Genomic DNA, 24,004 nt, shown 5'->3' on the forward strand with positions numbered 1-24,004 from the left:
GGACCAGATAAAGATTAGTACTTTCAATCTTTAACTTAAAAGGTTAATGCTAGATAAGCTTCGCAGTGATATTAAATCATAGATGTTGATCAATCTTCGAAGTATTTTAGTGGTACTAGTTCTAGGACAATAGGCATAAAGCTGATAAAGGACCTTTGAGGGCCTATCAACACCTCTTTAACTCCACCTAAAACATGAGACAGGCATAAAAACCAATTCCTAGGCCTCTGGTAGCCCAGTGCTCACAGCCAACTCAGTCATGTTTCACAACTGATTGTTCCACCCTCTGATATCTTTCCTTGTGGCAGCTTGGCGATTTCTTTTTCAAGCATTTCTCCCCCACCCACCACCACCACAACCACCCTTTTAGCCCTCAACTAACTTTCTGGATCTGAAACAGTAGCCAAGGTCTGTTGCTAACAAATATTGGGATTGACTCCAGTTGTACTGACCTCTAACACACATGAATACATCCTTGACAGATTGCTTGAAACCCAGAGGGACAGATGAATATAGGGTTACCAGACCTTCATTTCAAGGGCTATTGACTAGCTGGAGTGCACAGACTCTAAAAGGAGCCACAGTCCTGCCATGCATGACTAATGCAACTTGAAAGGCAGGCACTGGGTAGAGAAGAGAGATGCCTAGGAGGCTGACCAAAAGCACCCTGGCCTGAAAATCCCACTGCTACAATGACTTCCTTGGGCCATTACATTGGTTTCTCAAAGATCTCAGTTAAAATGTCAATATGTTTTCTGGGATGGATAAATGCCTTAAGACATTAGCACCCATTAATACTCTAGTAGGAAAGAACTTATCAGATTGGTTGCTGGTCCCCATGGGTTTGAATCCTAGCTTTGCCATTCAGCATTCTTGTTATCTTGGACAACTTCCCCCACACTCTGTAAGCCTCAATGCATCTGTGTATGAAATGGAGATATCATCATCTACTGCAAAGGTTGCTGTAAGGATAAAATGGGAAAATGTTTGTAAAGTCTCTGACACATAGTAAGTGCTCAAGAAAAGTCTTGGTCCCTTAAACCCTAGTAGAGAAAACACCTAGAATAGATGTGGTATAGATAAATTTTAAAGGTAATTTAGAGTGGGAAAGAAAATAGGGGAGACACAAGAAAGGGGAAAGCCTTGATTGAGGAGAGTAAGCCATACTAGACAACATGGATGGCTAAGGGAAAATTAAGTCTTTGGGCACCCAGGAAAAGTCCAAGACACTAAAACACAAGGAAAAGGAAAGTAGGGAAGTGTTGAGACAGCTAGCATAGTTCCCTTGCTCTTCACTTCCAAGCAGACACATAGGAGTTTCCAGTGGGGCTCAGTGGACTCCCTGCAGTGCAATGATCACTGAGAGGGAGGGGCATGGTGAGCCAGTGAATCAGGAATTGCACATAACTGGGAGAGTCTTGTCTCATCATTTATCACCCATCCTTCTTCTCTGCATCAAAAGTGGTACATATAGACTCCGAGAGCCCCCAGCCAGGACCCAACCTTCCCTCTTTGGGCCAGGCTCTGGCCTGGGTACTCACCCTCTGGCTTAGATACCTTCTCAAGGGCTGGCCTTTGGGTCTCTGGTGGGTGTGCCTGCCTGATCCACCCTTCTGGTACACTCCTTGGCCTGCCTGGGGCAGCCCCGCTGCCTGACAGCCCCTCTTGGGACCAAGTGTGGGCCTACAACTCTCCCACTTGCCTACCTAGCCAATTCCTAGGCACTCCTCACTCTACCCATGACTTGAGTGTCCACATGTCCACATTAAATGGGTCTCTCACCAAAAAAAAAAAGTGGTACCTGGATGGAAGTATCATGTATGTGCAAGTAGGTCAACTGTCAACATGTGGGAAGGTTAAGACCTGAAACTTTAAGGAAATACCTCTCTGGAGAAATCTGTTTTGGGGATAAGGGCTCCATTGCTTTACAAGTGGTGACAGTACATCAAAGATCTACCTCTCTAAGGCAGATCTATAAATTGAAGTCAAAATAATGAAAATAGTTACTCATATCTTTGTCTCTGGAACAGCAGTCACTATTTATCAGAGAATACCCTCCTAGATATCACTTCTCACCATGTTTTCTTGATCCCACACACAGCATGTCAGTGACATAAAAGATATGTTGTAAGTAGTTATCAAAATGGAGAAATTGATACTTTTAAATAGTGTGCTTTGTTTTATTTCATAACTTTGAAAATATTTGGAGTTATATACCTATAATCTTGCCACTCTTCCATACTTAGGCAGTTACTTTGGTTGTTCATGACCTTGGACATCCCTGTGTTTCATATGTGAATTCCCTTCATCATGTGGGAGTTTGTTTTCACTTGGTCATTCCTTGGATGATCTAATTTTAAGGAGAAGTTGTTATTCCCTTTTGACTTCCCCATCAAAAAAAATAGTAAATGGAAGAGGTTCAAAGAAACTTTTCTTTGTGCTTTTGGTGTGAACTAACCTAGAAAAATTCATATGCCCACCTATGACTTAATGGCCTAAAAGCCAGTAACAGACCAGTCTTCTTTCAATATGCCTTTATGAACATCTGGGAGTCTGTGTAAGCATCTGTACAGACACCAGTGTGTGTGATTCCATGTGTCCCAGCATTTCTGTGCTTGCATTCTGATACAACGCCTGTTAAACCACAGTACCAAATCACTGGCTATTGCTGTGGCTTGAGGGCTAATTCTGGGGAATAAGATGCAATCTCAATTTAATACAGGTGGGTAGAGACAACAGGCAGATGGAGATCCAGGGAGACAGTGGATTTCCTTGAGATCATTTTTAATTGTTCGGAGAGAATAGGTCATGCAGAAGCAATTTAGCCTTTAACCACTAAAGGCACTATTTGGAAATGTTCTGCTATGCCCCCGTTTTTCCTCTACTCTGATTTTTTTTTCTGCCAGTCGCAGCCAGAATGACTATGTACAGCCCAAGTGCTAAGTCCCAGAGAATAATGCTTTGGATAAAGCAAGCTTGTCAGGCCTTTCTCTGCAGCCTTGTTCTGTGCAAAGTCAGAACCTCTCCTGTTGCTTCACTTTCAAACCTGAAGGCATCAAAGGGGCAGCCAGGTCATCTTTGTTTTAAACTATCTTTTCCCCTGCTGTCAACCTCTACTATTCCTCATCTTCTTTAAAATTAATTCTTCAGAGAAATCCCACTGTGAAGTTGCCCCAAAATGATTTATTTTAAAGAATGCTTTTAGTTCTCTTGTTTAAAGTACCATCCAGGAAAGTCTTTACTATTCTTGATATGAATGGGTCTCCCTCCTCAGGCAAAGGTATTGACTGGGGTAGGAAGGAGGGGAAGGTGTTCAGGAAACGACTGGAACCTGCTGGAGAAAGAGGCCCCTGTTAGTTGGAGGGTTGTGGATCTTGTGAAATGGAAAAGGCAAAAGGAACCCTTGGAGTCTGAACATCAATGACTCCACCAAGGACCGGTTGTCCCCTGGGTCTAAGAGTCACCTCCACCCTCAAGCCCACAAACACTCTCCAAAACACATTTCACCAAACACTCAGTAACTTTTCCATAATAGCCTTTAATACTAAAATGCATTAAATTTTTGAAGCAGAGAAAACACACTTAAAGGGGAAACAGAGAACCACCAGATAAAAGGAAACAATGTGGCAGATAACACCATTTAAAACATAACTGTAATAATTTAATAAAGCTGCTTTATCATCTTCATAAAATAGACAGAGTGGTGATTCTTTTTTGTCTTTTTTCTTTTTACAATGATTCAATCACTGTGAAAATGTACATAACATACAGATCAGCATATACAACAATTTCATCTTCATATAATCAGCAACAGAGACTGCTTAATGAGACATACTGTACTTGCATCCCTCTAAATTTCCACCCTGGTTTGACAGGTAAACAGTAATAGTGTCATCAGGCTCATTCCCCTCACTAGAGGAGCGAAGGCGTAAGCCTTTTGCAACTAATACCTTAGCATTCAAAGAGCACAAGGAGGTATTTGTTGCTGAATTTCTAGCTTGAGCTAGTCTGGCTCTTGGTCATTAAAGTCTGTATCCTAGTCTTCCTCAGCTGAACGCCAGCCAGTGCCAGTAAAAATCTACTTAACCAGTGCTGTAATGGTGTTAGCTGGTTGTTTGCTAAGGTTGACCGCAACCTTCAGTTAGTAACAAGGTCATCTTGAATTGCCAACACAGCTGGAGCAACAGTCAGCATCATCAGTTTTCCCTAATGACCTACAATGCTTTCCAATCAAGATCAGGTGTTTTGGTTATTCTTTACCAAGAGCTCCTTATGGTATATTTCAGACAAGGTGGTTGATTTTCTTTGTTTTACAAAAGCAATATGATTCCTATTTGAAATTAATTCACTTTTGCACAAGTGACCCACAAGCCAATTCCAGCTTCACAAGAAAACAAAGAGAGCTGCAACAACTTCATTAGGACAATGTGTTTTGCTCTGGAATATTTCAATATCAATATAAAGCCACCCGGTCCCAGCCCCACCCCCACACATCCCCTTTGAATATTACTTTGTTACATACTTAAACTAAAGAACAACATCTCAATACACTTCAGTGTCAGCAGATACAATTTGACTCATGAAATGACATCCTTAAATGTAATTTTACCAATAAGGCAAACACTAGGACTGTATACAATGGACTTGTTAAGCTTATTTATGCCAGTTTTCCAAAGTCAGTAGGGTCTTATTACCCTGGGTAAAGAGCCAAGTGGACCAAACTTGTCAGAATGCTTTGGGGAACATTCAACATCAAAATGATTCCCATAAAGCGAATTGGAATTCCAGCCAGAACTGCTATTATGTACAATAATAAACCTTTTTCCACCCTGGATGCCCAGTCGAGCTATCTCCTTCACCCCTGCCTCTTTCTAAACTGCCCTTTGTTTTTGCTGCTTCAAGTGGACCACTTTTGTTTTGCTTTGTAATGATGTGATAGGGCTATAGAAAAAAGTCAACTGTATTCCCATCATACAGTCAGTCAGTCATATGCTGAAGGAACACCATCGGGATGATACTCTAGGTGGCTCCAATTTCCAGAGTTGTATTTCCTTTAACATTTTTGAGTTGTGATCAGTGGATCACCAAGTCAATGAATTTGTTTAAATGGGTACCTTAGGTGCAATTAGCTCTATTAGGCAGGTTTACTCTGAAGCAGTGATAGTCAAAGTGTGGTCCCTGGATCAGCTGCATCAACATCACATGGGAATTTTTAAATATGCAAAGACTCAGGCCCCACTCCAAACCAACTGAATCAAAAACTCTAAGGGTGGAGGCCTATGAACCTGTGCTTTGACAAGCCCTCTACTTCTACTGGGTATGCGATTTGCATGCATTGCTGGGTCCCACCCCCAGAGTTTCTGATTCAATTCTAGGTAAGAACAGAGAAATAGTATTTCTAAGTTCCCAAGTGATGTTTTTGCTGCTGCTCCAGGAGCTACACTTTGAGAACCACTGCTCTTCAGAAACTACAGGATCCTTTGGGGTCCATTATCTATTTTGGCAATAAGTTGAGCCATAATTTAGTCTACCAGCTTTAAGGCGATCAAAAGTATGGTAGGTTTCATTCTGAACAGGTTCATAGATTAGTCACTAGCAGGAAAAGAAAAAAGATTCCACATGGCATGGCTCCCATCTCCCTATTTCTTATTATAAAGTATATTCCCAAATTTAGAGCAAAGCAATCAGTTGATGTAACCTAGACCTCTTATATTGTATGAAGAAATTTGCTTGTCCAGGGAATTGCCAAAACTAGTTGTCATTAAAGCATGTCACACTTCACCACCAACTCCTCCTCAAAAGTGACATGAGAATAAATGAAATAGAACTCCCTAGGACTTAGGAACCGAAATTGTTCCCTTGTGTTTAAGCTGTAACATGTTTAGAAAGGGAAAGGGAAGAATATGCCCTGTGGCCCTTGTAGCTTTTTGCAAGATGTGTTAAAACAAGGGGGGGGGTAACATTAGCCAAAGGGAAACTTAGAATCCTTGCTTAAAATGTGTATTTGCAGGCATAGCCTGCCTATAAAACCAGTTCACAAAGTCTTCCCAGGATGCATCTGTGCTTCTGGGAGGACTCACAAATCAGACGATTGTAGGGGAAAAGATAGTTTCTTAATGCGAGGAATTCTCTGAATATGGAAGCCAAAAAAGGGACCTCTGACTGCCCACTGAGAACAAAATAATATGTGGATAGGGAAAAATGATGTATCTACAGCTTGAAGCTGAATTCTGGGGAGAAAAAAGAAAAGAAAATCCAAGAGAAAAGCAAAATCAATACCAGTGCTACTCTAACCATTTAAAATTTGATTGGTGAGAAGCACAGTAGTCAGTGGCCTCTCTGTCTGGTCACATAACTTTAATGTTGTTTCCACAAATTTTTCAGCTCCCTCGTTCCCAATGAGCACAATAAGAAATACACCTGTAGAAAACTGTCAAATTTGATTACAAAATGACCTTGAGGTGTTAGCTAACAACATAAAATCAGGATGGGTCAGAGTAAGAAACAGTCTAAATTCTATAGGCAGCCATCATAACTTGAAGGGGAATTTAATTTTTAATGTGTTAGTCAAATAGTCACTTGCAAAGAGAAATAAATACCTAATTCAAAATCCACTACCAAAATGAAATAAATCAAAGGGGAAACAGTGTGTGAGAGAGAATGAAATGAAGTAAAATGAAGATGTCATGGTAATTGATCCTTAATTGTGTCAGTTTCAGAGATAAATTTGTAGCCACACCAATACTTTGCATGAGGTAGTATTCAGCACTGAATAAGAAATAAGGATGGATTTGTAGATCCATTATAGGTTCCTTTTCAGAAATGTTCTCCCCTACCCAACCCCATCCCCACTGCCTTACCCACCCCCTCCCTCAAAACCCTTCTCCCTCCCATAAAATAAAATATACCTAGTAATGAATAAAGCTAGGAACTCAGGCAAAAATAACTAAAATATTTTAAAGAGCTGACTTATCTACCTAAACTTAAGAAAATAAATCCTCTTTTGCATTCTAGTGCTCTAACCTCTATGCCTTCTTTCTGGGTACTCTTGAATTTCAAAAAATGAAACAAATGAAAACAGAACCACAAAACTTGTTTCTCTAGAAACAACTCTCTTAAGACCAAGGCAGAGCAAAGGTGACATATTTCTTTAGTTACTTTTAAATAACGAACCCTTAGGCTGCAAGAATACTATGTTGGCTAGTGAATATTAATAGAAAAGTGATAAATGGGGAAGTTAAAGGAATGTTAAAACAAAAAAAAGAATGTACAGCTTGTTAGTTTAAAAAAGGTGTATTCCTAGTCTACAGCAAAAAGAGTTGGCTAATTCTAAAGGATTTTTATTTTAATAGATTTTTGTTCACATTTTTAATCAAAAAGTATTAGTCATAAAGAGACGAGTTCAAGTGTCCAAGTGTCTCCATTTAGAAGGCACAGTATTGGATTAGCGATGCTGTTACCTGTCTTTTCCAAAATGTACACTTCGTGCTGCTTACTCTATCCCTGTTTATAAGTCTAAGATACAGAGCAACATGGAGTTCTTAATTCTAGCCCATGACATGCTTTGCGTCTAATTCTAATCGTGATTGGGAAACACTGAATCAGGAAGTGTGTGTCTGAAGAGATGCTAATTTAGATCTCAAAATAGATTCAGTCGTTTTGAGTTTTACATGATTGGAGACAGGGAATTTCTCAGCCTGGAAACCGATAAGTTCAGGAGAAACTTTCCTGTTCAGGGCCTGAAAATTAGAAAAATGGATATCATAAAACTTTCAGCACAGTATTTCTGACAACTGCAAATTAGATAGCAGCATATCCAAAAATGACTTTCTGCAATGAAAGGCAGGAAAAATACCTTGCAAGGTGGTGAGCAATCACTACATGGGTTAAAAAATCATGAGTATCCTCCAAGTACTCAATCTATATGTGTGGTGTTGCTCATTCATTTGCCATCTTAATTGTTTGCACTTTGTTTTTGTCTGTAGTTTTATTATTTTTTTAAGAAAAAAACACCAACCTTTAAAAGTCTTTTGCCATCACCACACACATAGCAATTTGCAATATCAAATACAACAATAGCACAGCTAGCAAAAGGGTTCTTAAAGCAGGGGTGTCCACAGCAAAGTAGCGGCATTGGAAAGTACTCAAGCTTCAGAAATAACCTTTTGGGGGGCTCAATTTCACATCACTGAATCAATGAATAGTACACAATAAATGACCATTAACTTGTCTACACTACAAAAAACAGTGGCGAGCTTATTAAAGGTGTTCAGAGCTTTTTTTTTTTTTTGCCTTTTTTGCTTTTTTAAATGTAATCCTCCACAAACAATGGTAATTTATATTATAATTTTGACATAGAAAAATATATAAATTCAAACACTTAATACATAATACTTTTCACAACTGAATTTGTCTCTGTTTCCCCAACATCAAGGCCCCATGAACAACTCAAGCCAAAGCTAATTTGCTCCAACTGAACACCCCTGCTGCCTGTTGAAACGAGAGGGATTGTCACATTTTGATAGTCATTTATAAACAATACATTTAGGGAAAGCTCTGAAATACAGCCACTCAAGAACCAACCATTGGTAAGCAATTAAAATGAGCAGCTCCTGCTTTTTGCTAGCCCGTGTGGTTTCTTTCTCTTCTTCCCAGAGACTGGTTTAGAGAACGATATCCTTCAGACGCTTCACGCCAGGTGACTCTTTGTCACGACCCTCCTTCAGAATGGGGTTGACCTCATGCATCACTTTCTCGCTGTCAGCTCCACGGGGCTCAGCTTCAGAGGGACGAGAAGGGCCGTTGTTGACACTGTTGACATACTGCTCCAGATCACGGGCTGGAGGAGCCAGGGCAACAGTGTAGGACATGGAAGGCTTGGTGGGCAGAGGGCTCTTGAGGTGGAGTGGGGAGGTGACAGGGCTAATAGCCTCACAGCCATTGCCTGCCTCCCGGATAGCGCTGTTGACCTTGGGGCTGCAGATGGCCACATCAACAGTCCTCTTGCCTTTCAGGGTGGGCTTCTCCTCAGCTGGGTGGTCGCTGACATCTTTCCCAAAGGTTGCAAAAGTCCGCTTGGTGGGGCCGCAGTCGTCATAAGCCTCAACATCAGCAGCCGTAGCTTCAATTGACAGCGTGATGATGTTCCTCATGTGCTCAGGGGACTTGGAACGAGTGGGCATGGGGTTCCGGGGCATCCAGCACCTGTCAGAGTGGCCAAGAATCCGGCATTCCTCCCTGCAATGAAATCCTTCATTCTGATCTGTTCGGAGAAAAGAAAATATCAATTTCATCATCTTTTCCCAGGAATCATTGGTACTCCCTAGTGTTCTGGTTTCTTAGCTATCCATAGGCCCTTCTGGGAAATGGCACTTTTAGATAGTCCTTTATTGCCTTTTGGGACGAGTGTGAAGAATTGGATGTTTTGAAGGCTATAGGTCTCCCTGTATGTACTCCCACTTGTTTTTTGTTTTTTGTTTTTTGTTTTTGGTTGCTATTCCCACTGCTGACAAAATAAAAATCCTAAAGGGAAACACATTCTGATGAAAAATATATTTTTAAAAAGTTTACCCTGAGTGTCAAGGTGCTGAGAGTCAGCATTTTTATCAACAACATCTGCTAAAAATCACCTGTGTTTGAAATTGCATTCAGCAGATGAGAGAGTGAAGGCAGGGCAGGGAATCCAACAGTCAGTATATCTAAGAAGACTTGGCTATATTTTTGAGCAACAGAACTGTCAACCACTCTTCCAGTCTACTCATCACTGATACACAGTGCTTGATTTAAATTTAGATTGGTATCACACTTTCTTTAAAAAACCAATTATATCCCCTTTTTTTTAAACCACCCATTCCACCAGCCAATCTCCTCACTATGCCATTTTCATGACATGATTTCCCATAAGACAGAATATACTGAGATCCCTTCCTTGCAGTTGACCCATAAGTCTCAGTTGTCCCCAGGCACATATCACTCATATGTTGGACATCGCTAATTAGACAACTAGCAATCCCTCCTTATCTTTCTTATCTGCAGTTTTATTAGGGTAATATGTTTTTAAAATAAAAAAACTTTCATGAATTACTGTAATTTTATCCTAGAACATCTCAGCAGTTAGAATTCATAATTATTGGGGAGACATGTTTTTCTCTTTCAAGGTCAGGTTCATTAAGGGTTAAGGCTTCAATTTGACTCTCAGAGGGGCTTTCCACACAGGGTTTACTAAAGCATAGACCCAGGGGTAACCTCTGCCTCTCCTTTAGAAAACTGTTAATCTCAATGTCTTGTTTATAGCCCTAATTTTCCATATCCATTTACATTTATGTTACATTATTGCATGAGGATGACCCTAATGAAAATTTTCATCATATTGTACACACAATGCAACAAAATATGAGCAGTTTAACATTTATAGAAAACCTTGAGGCAATTGGGGCAGCATCAGAGGAGGTGGAAAGACTAGGAGATTGCAAAGATGTGTGTGTGTGTGTGTGTGTGTGTGTGTGTGTGTGTGTGTGTGTGTGTGTGTGTGTGTGTTGGAAATGTATGCTATGACTGCTTTTTTTGCAGAAGGAAGAAGTCTACAATTCAGGGTCTTGCCTGAAATCAACCCACATAAAACACACCTTCCGTGTACGCTTGTGTTTCTATTTTGTGGTGTTTGGGGTTTGTTTTTTGATTGCTTTTAAAGAGTAAATGGCATAGCAAAGCAAAGTACTACTCTGCCTCTCTCATCAAAGTTTCTTTGGGGAAGGGGCACAGGAAAGAGAGCTCACAGTATAATGGTTACATTGGTTGTATACTTCATCATTTGGAGAAAATACATTAGAAACAGTTAAATGTCAAAAACCGAATATAAGCTGAACCCAGATTTCAACACAACTCTTGGCATGGCTCCTGACCTCTTTTAAGCTACTTAAAAGACTACTGAAGATAAGATCTCTTTGGTGTACTTGGACACAATATGCCAATTTGTCTTTAAGATGGACATTTTCAGCCCTCTTTCAGTGAGGGAGAATGGAACACAGAATTTTGGAGAGTTGGACCCAAATAACAAACAAGCAATATCACAAACTAGAAAAGTGTCTTCCACGTAGATAGGACAATGCTTCTACAAACCCCAGCACAGTTCCACATAAAGCTGCAAAGCTGTCTCTGCAAAATGGAGGGCCTGTCAAAGCCCTTTCTGTGCCCCTTCTCTGCAAGCTCTCAGTGCTGCCATCTGAAACCCTGATAACAGGGTTATCACAACACAAATGTTCCTGGGAGGCAGAAAATATTAATGTAAGAGAAACTTGTTATGATATACTTGGAAAACACTTTATGTAGACTCAAACAGTATGAATGGAAGAACTGATCCACCTTTAATCAGTTTCCTTCAAATCTAGCACTTTCCCCACGGAGTCTCAGGATCCCTCATGTAGAACAGAAGTCACATTATAGGGTTTCCCAATAAGATGTTTCTGCCTCTTGTGACTTTCCAAGTAATAGCTCTAAAGAATTAAATAATTAATGTGTTTGGGGGAAGAGAAAGGAGGTGCAAGTAGGTGAAAAGTTCAATAACTGATTTCCATTTCTACAAAACAAAGAATCCTGAGAAGTCAGAAAAAATGTCCAGAAGATTGTGAGATCTATGTTTTTGTCTGTAATTTAAGGCATAAAAGCATAAAGGCCTTAGCCTTTCAGCTCTGGAACCCTGGTCATATGACCAACCATGAAGAGAAAATTGAGCCAATCTTAAGCAAGCTCATGCTTCTAAAGCAGAACAGTAGTGAACTACAATTGAGTAGAATCTGCCCAATGTCCTCAATATAAAACTCCTATTTCTTTTAATTTTTAGTGTGAAATGGCTGTCTTCAAATTTTTAGATGCAGTTTTTCTCAACAACATTTAGTAGGAGAACTCCACTCATGTGTCACCTTAAATCCAAGTACAGCACTCCTTCCCTACAGTAGGCTACCTTGAACAACATGAGGAGACCTACATCCTCAGCATACAGGGAGGGAGAACAGAAAGCCCAGTGACAGACACCCCTAAGGTCTTATGGATCTAGGAAGCCCAGAGCAGGGAACTCAATCTTCTCAGAGGCTTCTCTACAAAGATAGTACTTACCTTTAGCTTATCCACTGTCTAAATGTAAAAAATCCCTGTCTGGGAAAGGAACAGGTAAACTAACTCAGCACCCCCAAGAATGCAATCAGTCTAAGCCTATCTAACAATCTCACTAAGTCAACCTCAGTCCTACATGAGCTAGAATGAAATGCAATTTTCTCAGATTAATTATGTGAATTTATTATATGCACTGTTCTTACCTTATGCAAGTAAAGACTTGAATCTGAGAGACTCATTTATTCACAATGTCTTGTCCCTGGTTTGGATCTGATATCTATATTTTCATAATTCCATACCAAGGATAGTGCCTTGCTGTTTAGTATTTCTGGTTTCAAACAACATGTCATAACATTTGTGTCAATACAATTAAAATTAAATCTAACATAGCTTTAAAGTGTTTATAATTATTTTATATATGAAAAAAACATGGTTAATATAGACAGGCAGGAATGACATCTCTACCCAGCACAAGGTAACTTACTTCATAAATGTACTGCAGATGAATTACCTTCAAAAGTTGAAACATCAGCTTAGTAAAGAAATTAAGTGTGTATTAAAGGTGAGAAAGTCACAATACAAAGCCCTTAAAGAATAGCAATGAAGACCAGATGTAAAAGAGAGAGAGAGAGAGAGAGAGAGACTACTTCTAGAATTGCATAGAACTGGTAAAGATTATGTGCCAGCCACCATACAGTATAGCAGCTGGGGATGGAGGTATGAGACTAAAGAGGAACCATTTTGTATCATCACAAATAAACCATCAAGATGCTGACTCCAGCTTAAACATAGATAGGCTAACAATTCACCAATTCCCTGCTAAGATTTTTTTATGAGCCTATTTATGGCTTGATACTTTGCTACATCTTTATCTGGGAGTATTGGCCTGAACCTAGGCAAAGCAAAATGTGAGATTTTAAAATCCATACTAGATGTGGAAATTAAAATACATTTTCAAGTACAGACAAATGAAAGCAGGTGTATTTAATTCAAATATACACATGCTTAGGGCTGACTGATGAAGCTGCAAATTGGTCTTCCCTGCTTTTGAAGTTGTCCCTAAGATTTGGGGGTGAGGAGGGGGCATGTTAATGTGAGTGCATAAATTTGAAGAGAGACACAAATCTTAGTTCAAAACAGATCCAATTATGTTAGACAAAAAAAAGAGAGGAAGTTTATTCAATATAGACAGTAATAAGTATTTGGAGGTCATAATTTGACACTAGGGACATTGGTGAATGATGCTTTTAAGATTTAACTTTTTTTGCCATCTGGTGTCTGGCAAAAAAAAAAAGTTAGATGTTAAAAGCATCTGTCTTGTAAGGATATGGGAGGTATAAGAGGTAGTAATGATTAAGTCGTGATGGATAAGGAAGTAATTCAAGTAGAAAAAGACCAGAATATGAGAATATGTTATTTTGGGCAAATAGTAGCAAAACTTTATGCAGCAATTACTACTCTCCTCAGGACGTGAAACTGCTGTCTCTTCAAATGTGGGCAAACAATGTACTTCCACACTAAAAAAGAGCCTATCCATGATCCCAACCAAAGTAATAAAAGAAAAATGATAAAAACGCCATCTCAGACTTTGGTAACACTTTCAAAGTCCTGGTGGAATAGAGGAGCTGAAAGGCTCTGTTGGGTTTGTATAGATGTTCAATCACAATGGATGTGTTCAATAATGCTGGCAGCTCTTTACTGTGATTCAGATTTTGGGTGTATTTTCTTTTTCTTTTTTTTTTTTTGAGTTGGAGTCTCACCCAGGCTGGAATGCAGTGACACATGCTCACGGCCACCACAGTGTCAACCTGCTGGGCTCAGGTGATCCTTCCACCGCAGCCTTCCAAGTAGCCAGAACTACAGGCACGCACTACCATGCCTGGCTACTTTTTTGATTTATTGTAGAGATAAAGTCTCACCAAGTTGCCCAGGTTGATCTCGAACCCATGGGCTCAGGCAATCCCCTCACCTCGGCCTCCCAAAGTGCTGGGATTACAGGCTTGAGCCACTGTGCCCAACCAGAGTTTGGGTGTATTAACTCAAAGAGGCAACCCTGAGGATGGAAGCTAATGATCACAGAAATGCAACACTGAAATAGTTCAAGGTTACAGTTATAAGAGCAATGTGTTTTTTCTTCAGAAGTGATCTGCAATCAATGAGGCAGAAAGGAAAAGTGTATTGCAGTTTCTGAGAGCTTAAGTAGTTGGCTACTTCTAAATGGCAGCAGTAATACAACCTATAAGCAAGTGATGTGTAAATCAGAAAAGCTTCCTGGATTATACTCTTATACATCTACTTAGCTTATTCTGAATCATCCCATGAATAAGACAATGTATGACCAAAGCAGGGCCAATTTTTGTGAGATATAATGAAAGGAATTGTAGCAATGATTAGGAGGAAGTTAAGTACAGTTAAAATTGGTCACATGTGCCTAATTAGAAAATATAATTGCTGAGAAGTGCACCCCCCCATCTACCTAACTCCTACTTATCTGAAGCAGAGATAGCTAATTGCCTGCCAAATATCCTTGTTTAGTTTTGTTAATTGTTAATTAGAAACAGAGCCCCACTTCTGATAGGGATTGCAATGTGCTCAGCTAAAAGAAACTACATTTCCCGTGTAGACAGGGGATACCACATAACATAAGACTGCACCAATGTTGTAAAGGTAGGGTGTCCAAAATTTTTTTTAAAGGGGGGAACTGACTTAGCTGGAAGACCATTGTGTCCTTATTCCTTCATGCTTTGTCTTGTCTAGAACAGAGATAGAACGACTGGAGTTGTAAATCCACCTTACTACCGTGAGGCAACCCTGAGGATGAAAGCTGTGTTCCTATAGGTGGTAGAATAGAAAATTATAAGGACCTTGGGTTTATTAAAGATATTGCAGAGTCACCTCATCAGACTTGAACTTCTTTTAATAAGAGGAAAAATAATGGTTTTTATGTTAGCCATTAATTTATTTCCTTTAGTAGGGGAAGAGGATCATTATTACTGGTCATCAAACTTCATGACTAATACATTATCCCCTGAAGTCTCAACTTAAATTTTACCTCCTCAGGAAATTCTACCCTAATCCCTTAGGCTAAGATAGGTCTCATAACACCTCCTTTTATAGCACTCATTACACTTGTAATTATAGTTGACCCTTGATCAACTTGGGTTTGAACTGCACAGGTCAACTTACATGCAGATTTTTACAAATAAACATTTTGGATCCTCATGTTTGGCATTCACAACCAAATGCGAATGAAAATACAGTATTTGTGGGATGCCAAACCTTCCAATATGGAGGATCAACTGTTCATTTATCTGCCGGTTCTGCCAGGGTTCCACCAGGTTTCTGCAGGGCCAACTGTGAAAATTGAGCATGCACAGATTTGGGTACCCTCAGGGGTTCTAGAATCAATCCTCCATGGATACCGAGGCACCACTGTACTTGTTTCATGTCTATATTCTCCACTAACTTTTAAGCTCTAGATGAGTAAAGATTACATCTGTTTTATTTCCTCCCCTATCCACCAAACCTAACAAATAGTCCAGTACAGAGCAGGTAGTCAATAACAGTTCAATTTAACTGAATGAAAAAATGTACAGAAAGAACAAAGAATCTTGGCCAACACCCCAGATATTGTGCCACTGATACAACTCCTAAAAGTGGAAGTAACTATACTGTCTGGTATAAACACTATAGAAACCTACAAAGTAAACTATGTAGCTTTGCTGAGGCAGTAAAGTAAATGTAGAACTTGAGAAACATTCAAGTGTCAGCTTAGCTTCTGAGTGATTTCCTGCACACTCTATGCAGATCTTAAAGAGATCTAGAATGTCTTGATACCCAGTGGAAAATACATTTGCCATGTACCTGCAAGTTTTGTTATTTTTACCCTAACAATAGTTCATAGGACCCGTACTGTAATAAATTAACAACGTAGTAAGCAGAGAGTCTAGTCCGTGAATTAAATGTGTTGTTCAAATACTGAGCATTGTTTCTTGGCATCAAATAAAATTGTTGCTAATTCCTATGAAATATAAGCCAAAAAATGGGACCTATGATGAGCCTTTTAGAGTCACTGCAGATGCAGACTTTCTAGCAAAAGCAATTAAAATACACATAACAAATTAATACTCCAGTCAAATATGCCATGCAATTACCAAAGGGAAGAATTATTCAGGAAATAATTCTTAAAAGTATTTTAAGACCTGCATAGTCAGGAAAGAAAACACTGATCCTGCTTCTGTAACTTAACAAGGCAAGTAGAGTAGTAATGGGCTCCATGAAAAGGGAGGAAAGAAGAGGGAAAAGAAAGGAGGAAGGAGACAATCAGAAAGAACTACTTAGGTTTAGAAATTTCACCTTGGTTTTGATATGATCAGCATCTTGAGGACTGAGCTTCTTTGGATGTTTAGATATCATTTGGAAAGTATTTGTTAAGCATTTAGCAAAAATTCAATAAGGACTTAAAACATTCTAGAGCCTTCCCAGGCTATAATGCGGAGGGAGTTTAAACTCACTTCCTAAAGTAAAATTTTAGGAAAAAAATGGACCTCCATTTGAATAACAACAACTCAAGGGAACACCACTGAAGGCTGAGACATTTTTAGAGACTCATGACCTAATGACACCAAGCTATCCTGTAGGCACTCTAGTGTGACAAAAAGCACATCACACATTACACTACAAATAGCTACTTGTCTCTTTCTCGCTCCCTTCTTCCCTTTCTTTCAGCGTTTTTCACTATTTTGGTTCCTCTCCTAACATTTTCTTTTTACTCTCCTGTTTCCTAGCTTCCTACTTGTTAGCAGCCCTTCTTATAGTACTGTGGACAGACAGACAGTAGGCAGAAGAGGTAGGATGCCAGCACTGTCATCATTAGCATTCAAAACACCTTTGTGGAACAGGTGCAGTGGCTTACACCTGTAATCCCAGCACTTTTGGAGGCTCACTTGAGGCCAAGGTTTGAGACCAGCTTGGGTAACATGGCAAGACCACATCTCTACAAAAAATAAAAGTAAATATTAGTCAAGCATGGCGGTGCACACCTGTAATCCTGGCTACTCAGGAGGCTGAGTCAGGAGGATTGCTTGAGGTCAGGAGTTCAAGGCTGCAGTGAGCTATGATCACATCACTACACTCCAACATGATAGAGCAAGACTGTCTCAAAACAAAACAAAAAACACATCTATGTTATATTATTTGACAGATGCCAAATAAGTGCTATCCAAAAACCATCTCTTGCATCATGGAGGAAAATTCTCACATTTTCATTTATCTGGATGCATGCATAAAGAAATACCTGTTAAAATAAGAGGATCCATTACCAAAATCGGGATTATCCCATTTTCTTTGGTCATACAGAAGAGCCCTGGGAAAAGGGGACCCAGGATAGGAGAGTTTGGATGGGGTAGGAAATACTAGAAATGTCTGGAGGGTCAGGGCTAGGGATAGGGTGTGGGAACAAAGTTCCCGAGACTGGCAAAGGTATGTTGCCAAAAGAGAGAAGATAGAGGAAAAGTCAACCCTAATTAGCATAGCTTGACATTTTCAGGATGGCTGACTAAACAGCAGAAATTCTGTAAAGTTTAGTTTTAGCTTGAGATAGGAAGAGTGGCTGAAAAGACTGATGAACTCCAACCTAGTTCTAGACCATTTGACAGATCAACATCAGTTAGCAAGTGCCACCCAATATTTGGCCGCTGTGGTGCCACGTGACACATATGCCTCTTCTCTCATTCATAGTCCATGCACCTGAAATTCACTTACTCCCAGTGCAGCAAGAAAATAGATTTAAAAGGTGTCCCTTTCAGAATTCAAAGCAATTGAATTATCTTCAATGGAATCTTTAGTGCTGAGCTGGTTGAAGAGACAAAGTTAAAACATATTGAAGTATAAGTACTTGAGAATTCAATATTTATGACAGATGCGAGTGTGGCATGTACAATCATACAATCCGCGTTGCAATTTGGGCAATCACAATAGCTCCTAGAGTTTTCATTTTTGTACTGGGGCTCAATTCAACTCAATCCATAAAGAAGAGATTTCAAAATGTGTATAAGTATAAATCATTTGTGCTGATGCAAGGGGAGCAAGAAAATGAAGGAAAAGGCTGCCTGGAAAATTGAGACTAAGAAATAAGCGGTGCTGACAGTGACTGAGATAAGCAGAGTTTGACTAGACTAGAATATTTGTATTTTGGCTTCTATGATGGAGAAAATTATCTGACAAAGTGCTGGACTTCATCTAGGTGCTTATGAATCATTTGAAAAAACATCCTTATAAGAAAAATGAGGTAACACAGAAGGCCAATGAACTATTCCCCAGAAGGAGGAACACTGAAATACCACATCTCTGAACAACATGGAACCACTTTTTTTTTTTTGAGTTGGAGTTTCACTCTGTCGCCCAGACTGGAGTGCAGTGGCCGCTCCCAGCCACAGCCTGCTGGGCTCCGGCGATCCTTCCTCCTCAGCTTTCCGAGTAGCCAGAATTACAGGTGCGCGCTACCACACCCAGCTAATTTTTTATTTATTGTAGAGATGAGGTCTTACCAAGTTGCCCAGGCGGGTCTTTTTTTTTTTTGAAGTTTCATACGAAAATAATCACAGAATTAAGTCCCTTAGCATATATCAGTGAGGCACCTACCACATCTAGTTACTTCTCTGATGAGTTTAAACCTGTTATTCGACTTGGTGTAGATTAAAAACATTCTACAGGTAGTTATGCTGCTGTGACAAGTCTTTATTTAGTACTTATTTACTTACTTATTTTGTATTTTGGCTTCTGTCAACCTGGCTGAAGTGCAGTGCCACAATCATAGCTCACTGCAGACTTGAACTCCTGGACTCAAGTGATCCTCCTCCTTCAGCTTTCTGAATAACTGTGACTACAGACAGGTGCCACCATGTCCAACTAATTTTATTTTATGTTTGAGATGAGGTCTCACTATGTTCCCCAGAATGGTCTGGAATTCCTGGCTTCAAGCAACCCTCCTGCCTCAGCTGCCTAAGTAGCTGACATTACAGGCATGTGCCACTGCATGGGGTGACAGAGCCTTTAGATCACACTTACAAATAGCTCTGAATCTAAAGTTATCTCCATTTTGGTTTCACTCTTTTCTGGAAAATAAGAAAATTGCTTAGATCATCAGTTTGTGAAAAAGTCACTTTTATGATCGTCATGAGCTTCTGGGAGAACATGTAGTGAGGATGACACAAATAAGGTTGATACAGAAAGCAAGAGGAGACGAGCATGTTAGCCAAGAGAAAAATCTTCCTTTTGTAATGAAAATTTAATGTTGAACTGAAGAAAAAGGCACCCAGCAGCTGGTGTTCCCCTTAACAGGAACTGACACTTCCTCCAGTCAAGTCCCAGGACATTCAATTTTGTAGAATAGGTAATGCTACACCTGAGTCAATGAAAATGTTGCAACTGTAACTTCCAAATTCCTTAAAGATTCTTGATTATAAAAATGTTCGTGGGAGCCAGGCTTGGTGGCTCAGCCTGTAATCCCGCGCCTTTGGGAGGCTGAGGTGAGTGGATTGCCTGAGCCCGCGGGTTTGAGGCCCACCTGGGCAGCGAGACCTCATCTCTACAATAAATCAAAAAATCAGCCGGGCGTGGTAGCGCATGCCTGTAATTCCTGCTACTTGGAAGGCTGAGGTGGAAGGATCGCCGGATCCCAGCGGGTTGAGGCTGCGGTGGCCGGGAGCGGCCACTGCACTCCAGTCTGGGCGACAGAGTGAGACTTCAACTCAAAAAAAATAAAATAAAATAAAATGTTCGTGGGACTGGATGGGAAACCTAAGAAAACAGCATCAGTTAGTAATTTTCCAATTACTTCTACATTTGAAAAATAAAGAGTTCAGTAAACCAATCACTATCTCTTTTAATGTTTCAAAGGAATAGTGTGTGTTGTGTCATCAGCTGAGTATCTCTAGAAATGGTCACTGGAGGCAAATACGAATGTCAGGGTAATTAATATCTATTAGCTAACTAAGGTGGACTATTCATTTCCAAAAGAAGCCTCATAGAAAAGTCTAGCATTATCTTCATGTTTCAGTGTAACTTCAGCAACCATCTGGAATATCGTAGTTGTAATGACACTGCTTCTGGGTACAGCAAACAGCACAATCATTAAAAAAATTCATTTCAAATATCTTCCTGGAAGCTAATAAATTTTATAGCAGTTTTAATCCTTCCTCATTGCAACAAAGAAAAGCTTAGTTCCAAACAAATTAAACGTAAATTGATTGCCTTAGGGGAATCTATTCAAATATCACTTTTCCATATTAGAAATCTTTTTCTCCTAAAAGAGAGAGAGGGGGAGAGAGAAATATCTTGGGTGGGGGAGTGAGATAGATGATGGCGATAAAGGGTGTGAAAGGGCTTGAAGTTCATACTGTATATGAAAAAGACAAGTTATAGCAACAGAGGCAGAATGAGAGACAACCCAAACCATTAAATCTTTGTTTGCAAAACCAGGTAGAAATCAACTTTAAAAAATGCAGATGTGTCACTGAGGTGCAGGTCTAACATTTATGCTAGAATTTATGAATAATAACTATGAATAATGAATACCAAAATTGAAGGGATCAAACACCACCTTCTAGGTTTACTTGTCATTCTCCATCTTTCATGGACAATGCTCCGTTTTATCCTTTTGCTCTTTTCTTTAAAATTTACTTAGAATTATTCTTTTTTCCAGTTGTCCACTTAATCATACTAGTAAGAGCAAGCAAGCTGTATTTTTTTTCAGGGTGTTGCCTCAAAAGCATTTACACAAATTCAGAAGAGGGGCCAATTAATCTATTATTTGAGGAAGGTTGATAATGTGAAGGCACCCTTGTCCCAGTGCTTATATTAGGAAGAAAAAAGTCCTTAACAACTTTAGCACATAAAGGTTCCAGTATGAACCCCTGGCCTGCAGCTTGCCCAATGCTTCTCTGATAGAGAAAATGAATTTTCCATCTGAAGCATCAGAGAAGTCTTGGAATCTATCTGGGCTACAGCTGTGAGAACTTTTTCAGAATTGGCTCGAATCTTTGCACATAGGAGTAGCAGAAGGCTCTGGCTAAGATGACCTGAATTAAGACACTCTGGCACAGCTCTAGAAAAATCTTTGTAGGAGCTGATGTATAGTAAGCCTGGATTATGGCCACAAAATATCACACACACACACACACACACACACACACACACACACACACACACACTCATGCACCACTGCCACTACCAGTCCTCATCAGTCATTTTCTTTGACTCATTCTTTTTTACTTTAGATTCAGAGGGTATACCTGTGTGTTTGCTACATGGACACCTAATCATCCTTAATACTCATTTCTACTCACAAATTAAAAGATTACTGAAAACCAGGTTGGTAAATTTAAATGCTCTGTCCATTTGTAGATCATGTAACTTTAGACCCTAGGAATTATCTGTTTTTCCAAAACATTGCATCTCCTGAACTCCAATTTGGTTGTATTTGCTCCTTGTTGGCTAACATGCCAATCCTGCATGGTTGTGTCTGTGATACATGGGGCTAATGAAGGAATGCCATGTTGTGACAGGAGAAGCCCTAAGGAGTCTAGTTCTGTGTACTGACAACACTGGGAGTAGAAAATTTGAAGCTTCATTCAAGCTTGCATGATTTCCATTCACTCAGATTCCAATTTAGCAGTTACAAGAGAGAGGGTACACGCATGTTTAATATAAGATGTTGGATTCTAGCATAAAAATATTCTAAGAGTAAATGGAAACTATTAATCAAAGAAAAAGTACTCTTTGGACCTAGAGTTTTCTTATCCCCTTAATTCCAATTTGCAATTTTTTTATTTGCTTTTGTCAGTTAGTGAACAGCAAGTAACCTGGCTTGTTATTAAAACTGCAGATAAAATAATCAGCTTTCGCAAAATGCAAACAGTACCTAAATGAACAGCTCTGAACAGCTAAGGATCATCATCCGCTCATATATTAAGACATGGCACAACTCCTTTATCTATCCTAATGACCCTGGATTGGTCGGTGGTGAGAGGGGGCAGTGGGGGTAGAAAAGGTGTGGAAAGGAGAGGGGAATGGGGCAGATGCAGTATTTTAAAGCCTTCTGCTGGCATTCAAAGAGCTCTCTGCTGTTAATCACATGCGCACACACATACACACACAGAGTCGACACAGAATTGTAATGCTGACATAGCTTCCTGGATAAGATGCTTAAAGGACACTAACAAACAAGGACATTGACGAATGGTTTTATTCTCTTGGGGAATCTTTGTCCCCCTTCTTCCAGAGTTTATGCAAACTGAAAAGTTTATATTTTTAACACTCCATTGTCTGTTCCAACATGGGAGGTCAGCAGTATTTCAACAAAGAAACCACTCATGAGTAATGATTTTATGGAGACAAGAGTGGGGAAATGAACTGTTTGAAATGAGTCTAATTCCTAGTATGACGGCTAATAAAAAGAAACATCCAACACAGTGCTTGAGAAGCATTTCTGTACTGTTCAACAGACTGAAAATAATACCCTTTTTTCTGGTCTGCATTGCCATTAATAACAGCCTTCCCTTCTGGTCATGTGTGTTTACAGAGGGAATAAAGATTGATACCAAGAGTTCGGCTTTCTTCTACACCGCCCACTAGACACAGACTGTCCAGATGATTATTTTAAGTACAAACTTTAATTTTAGAAAGTCAAACTAATCATAGTCTGTGATTAAACTAATTTCCCAGAAATTACTTGATAACCACGAGGAAGCCAGAAAATTTTCAAGGTAGTTTTCAGTAAAAGGTGAAGCTCACATCTTGACTTTGGTTAAGGAAGCTCTCAAACTCCCACTAGAGGAAATCTTCCATCTGTTCTGTTTACTTTCTCCTGACCATGACTTGAAGATTGTCCAGAACAGAAGAATAGTAGATTGATTATACACTAGATAGAATAATCCATGAACTGCAGGTTGTCAGCTTCCCCAGTGATTTTTTTTTTTTTTTTGAGTTGGAGTCTCACTCTGTCGCCCAGACTGGAGTGCAGTGGCCGCTCCCGGCCACCGCAGCCTCGACCTGCTGGGCTCTGGCGATCCTTCCGCCTCAGCCTTCTGAGTAGCCGGAATTACAGGCGTGTGCTACCATGCCTGGCTGATTTTTTGGTTTATTGTAGAAATGAGGTCTCGCTGCCCAGGCGGGTCTCGAACCCGCGGGCTCAGGCAATCCACTCACCTCAGCCTCCCAAAGGCACAGGATTACAGGCTGAGTCACCGAGCCTGGCTTCCCCTAGTGATTTAAGACAGAACTGCCTTTACAAAACTTCAACATATTCACAGGCATTTCATAAAGGAAGGTTCCCCTGGAGTTCAATGCACCTTTTATTCCAACCTACAAATAATAAGTGTTTTCATGAATTAATTCCCATTTCTCTTCTCATCTCATCTCCCTTATCTCCATTCCATAGTGTTCACCTTATTTCTGCCATGACCAAAATATCCTCTCATCTTATGTTTTTTACAGACCTCATCTCTCTTTCCTCAGCTGTGTGGCCTTTCCTCACCACAACAAATCTTTCTGCTTAGAAACTCACACCTCCAAGGAAGCTACAGGGAGACAATCAGAGACAATAGCAGTGGCCAAGTCCTTGCCAGAAAATCCACCAGCATGCAAAAGGCCTGTTCTCTGGGACATTTCCTCCTTCCCACCAAAGAATGTTGAGAGTAAGCCTGACAGTTCTGTGGGGGCACCGCCTATTATTAGAAACAGCTGTGTCTGGAATTTCTTTAGCAGAGTATGTTACATGCACCCCTTACACAAAAAACTTGCAGAGAGGAATATTAACTGTACAACTACATAGTGTGTACGCTCCATAAAAGAGCCCACATCTCCCTGTCAGGAAAGTGAACAGTTAACATTTACT

The 24,004-nt window shown here is 39.9% G+C and overlaps 1 protein-coding gene across 3 annotated transcripts in view; it reads right to left on the minus strand.

Annotated features, from left to right (window-relative positions):
* Positions 1-5,980: 5,980 nt before the first annotated feature.
* Positions 5,981-24,004, minus strand: part of PCDH19 (protocadherin 19) — a 104,960-nt gene continuing 86,936 nt past the window's right edge. For all 3 annotated transcript variants that reach the window (XM_008066973.2, XM_008066972.2, XM_008066971.2), the window contains one exon: positions 5,981-9,262. In XM_008066973.2, the coding sequence (XP_008065164.1) occupies positions 8,664-9,262 (599 nt within the window). In that variant the 3' untranslated portion in view covers positions 5,981-8,663. The remainder of the gene's footprint in view (positions 9,263-24,004) is intronic.

Source organism: Carlito syrichta, unplaced genomic scaffold (genome assembly GCF_000164805.1).
Source record: "Carlito syrichta isolate Samal-C Ts95f unplaced genomic scaffold, Tarsius_syrichta-2.0.1 Scaffold309203, whole genome shotgun sequence".
NCBI lineage: Eukaryota > Metazoa > Chordata > Mammalia > Primates > Tarsiidae > Carlito > Carlito syrichta.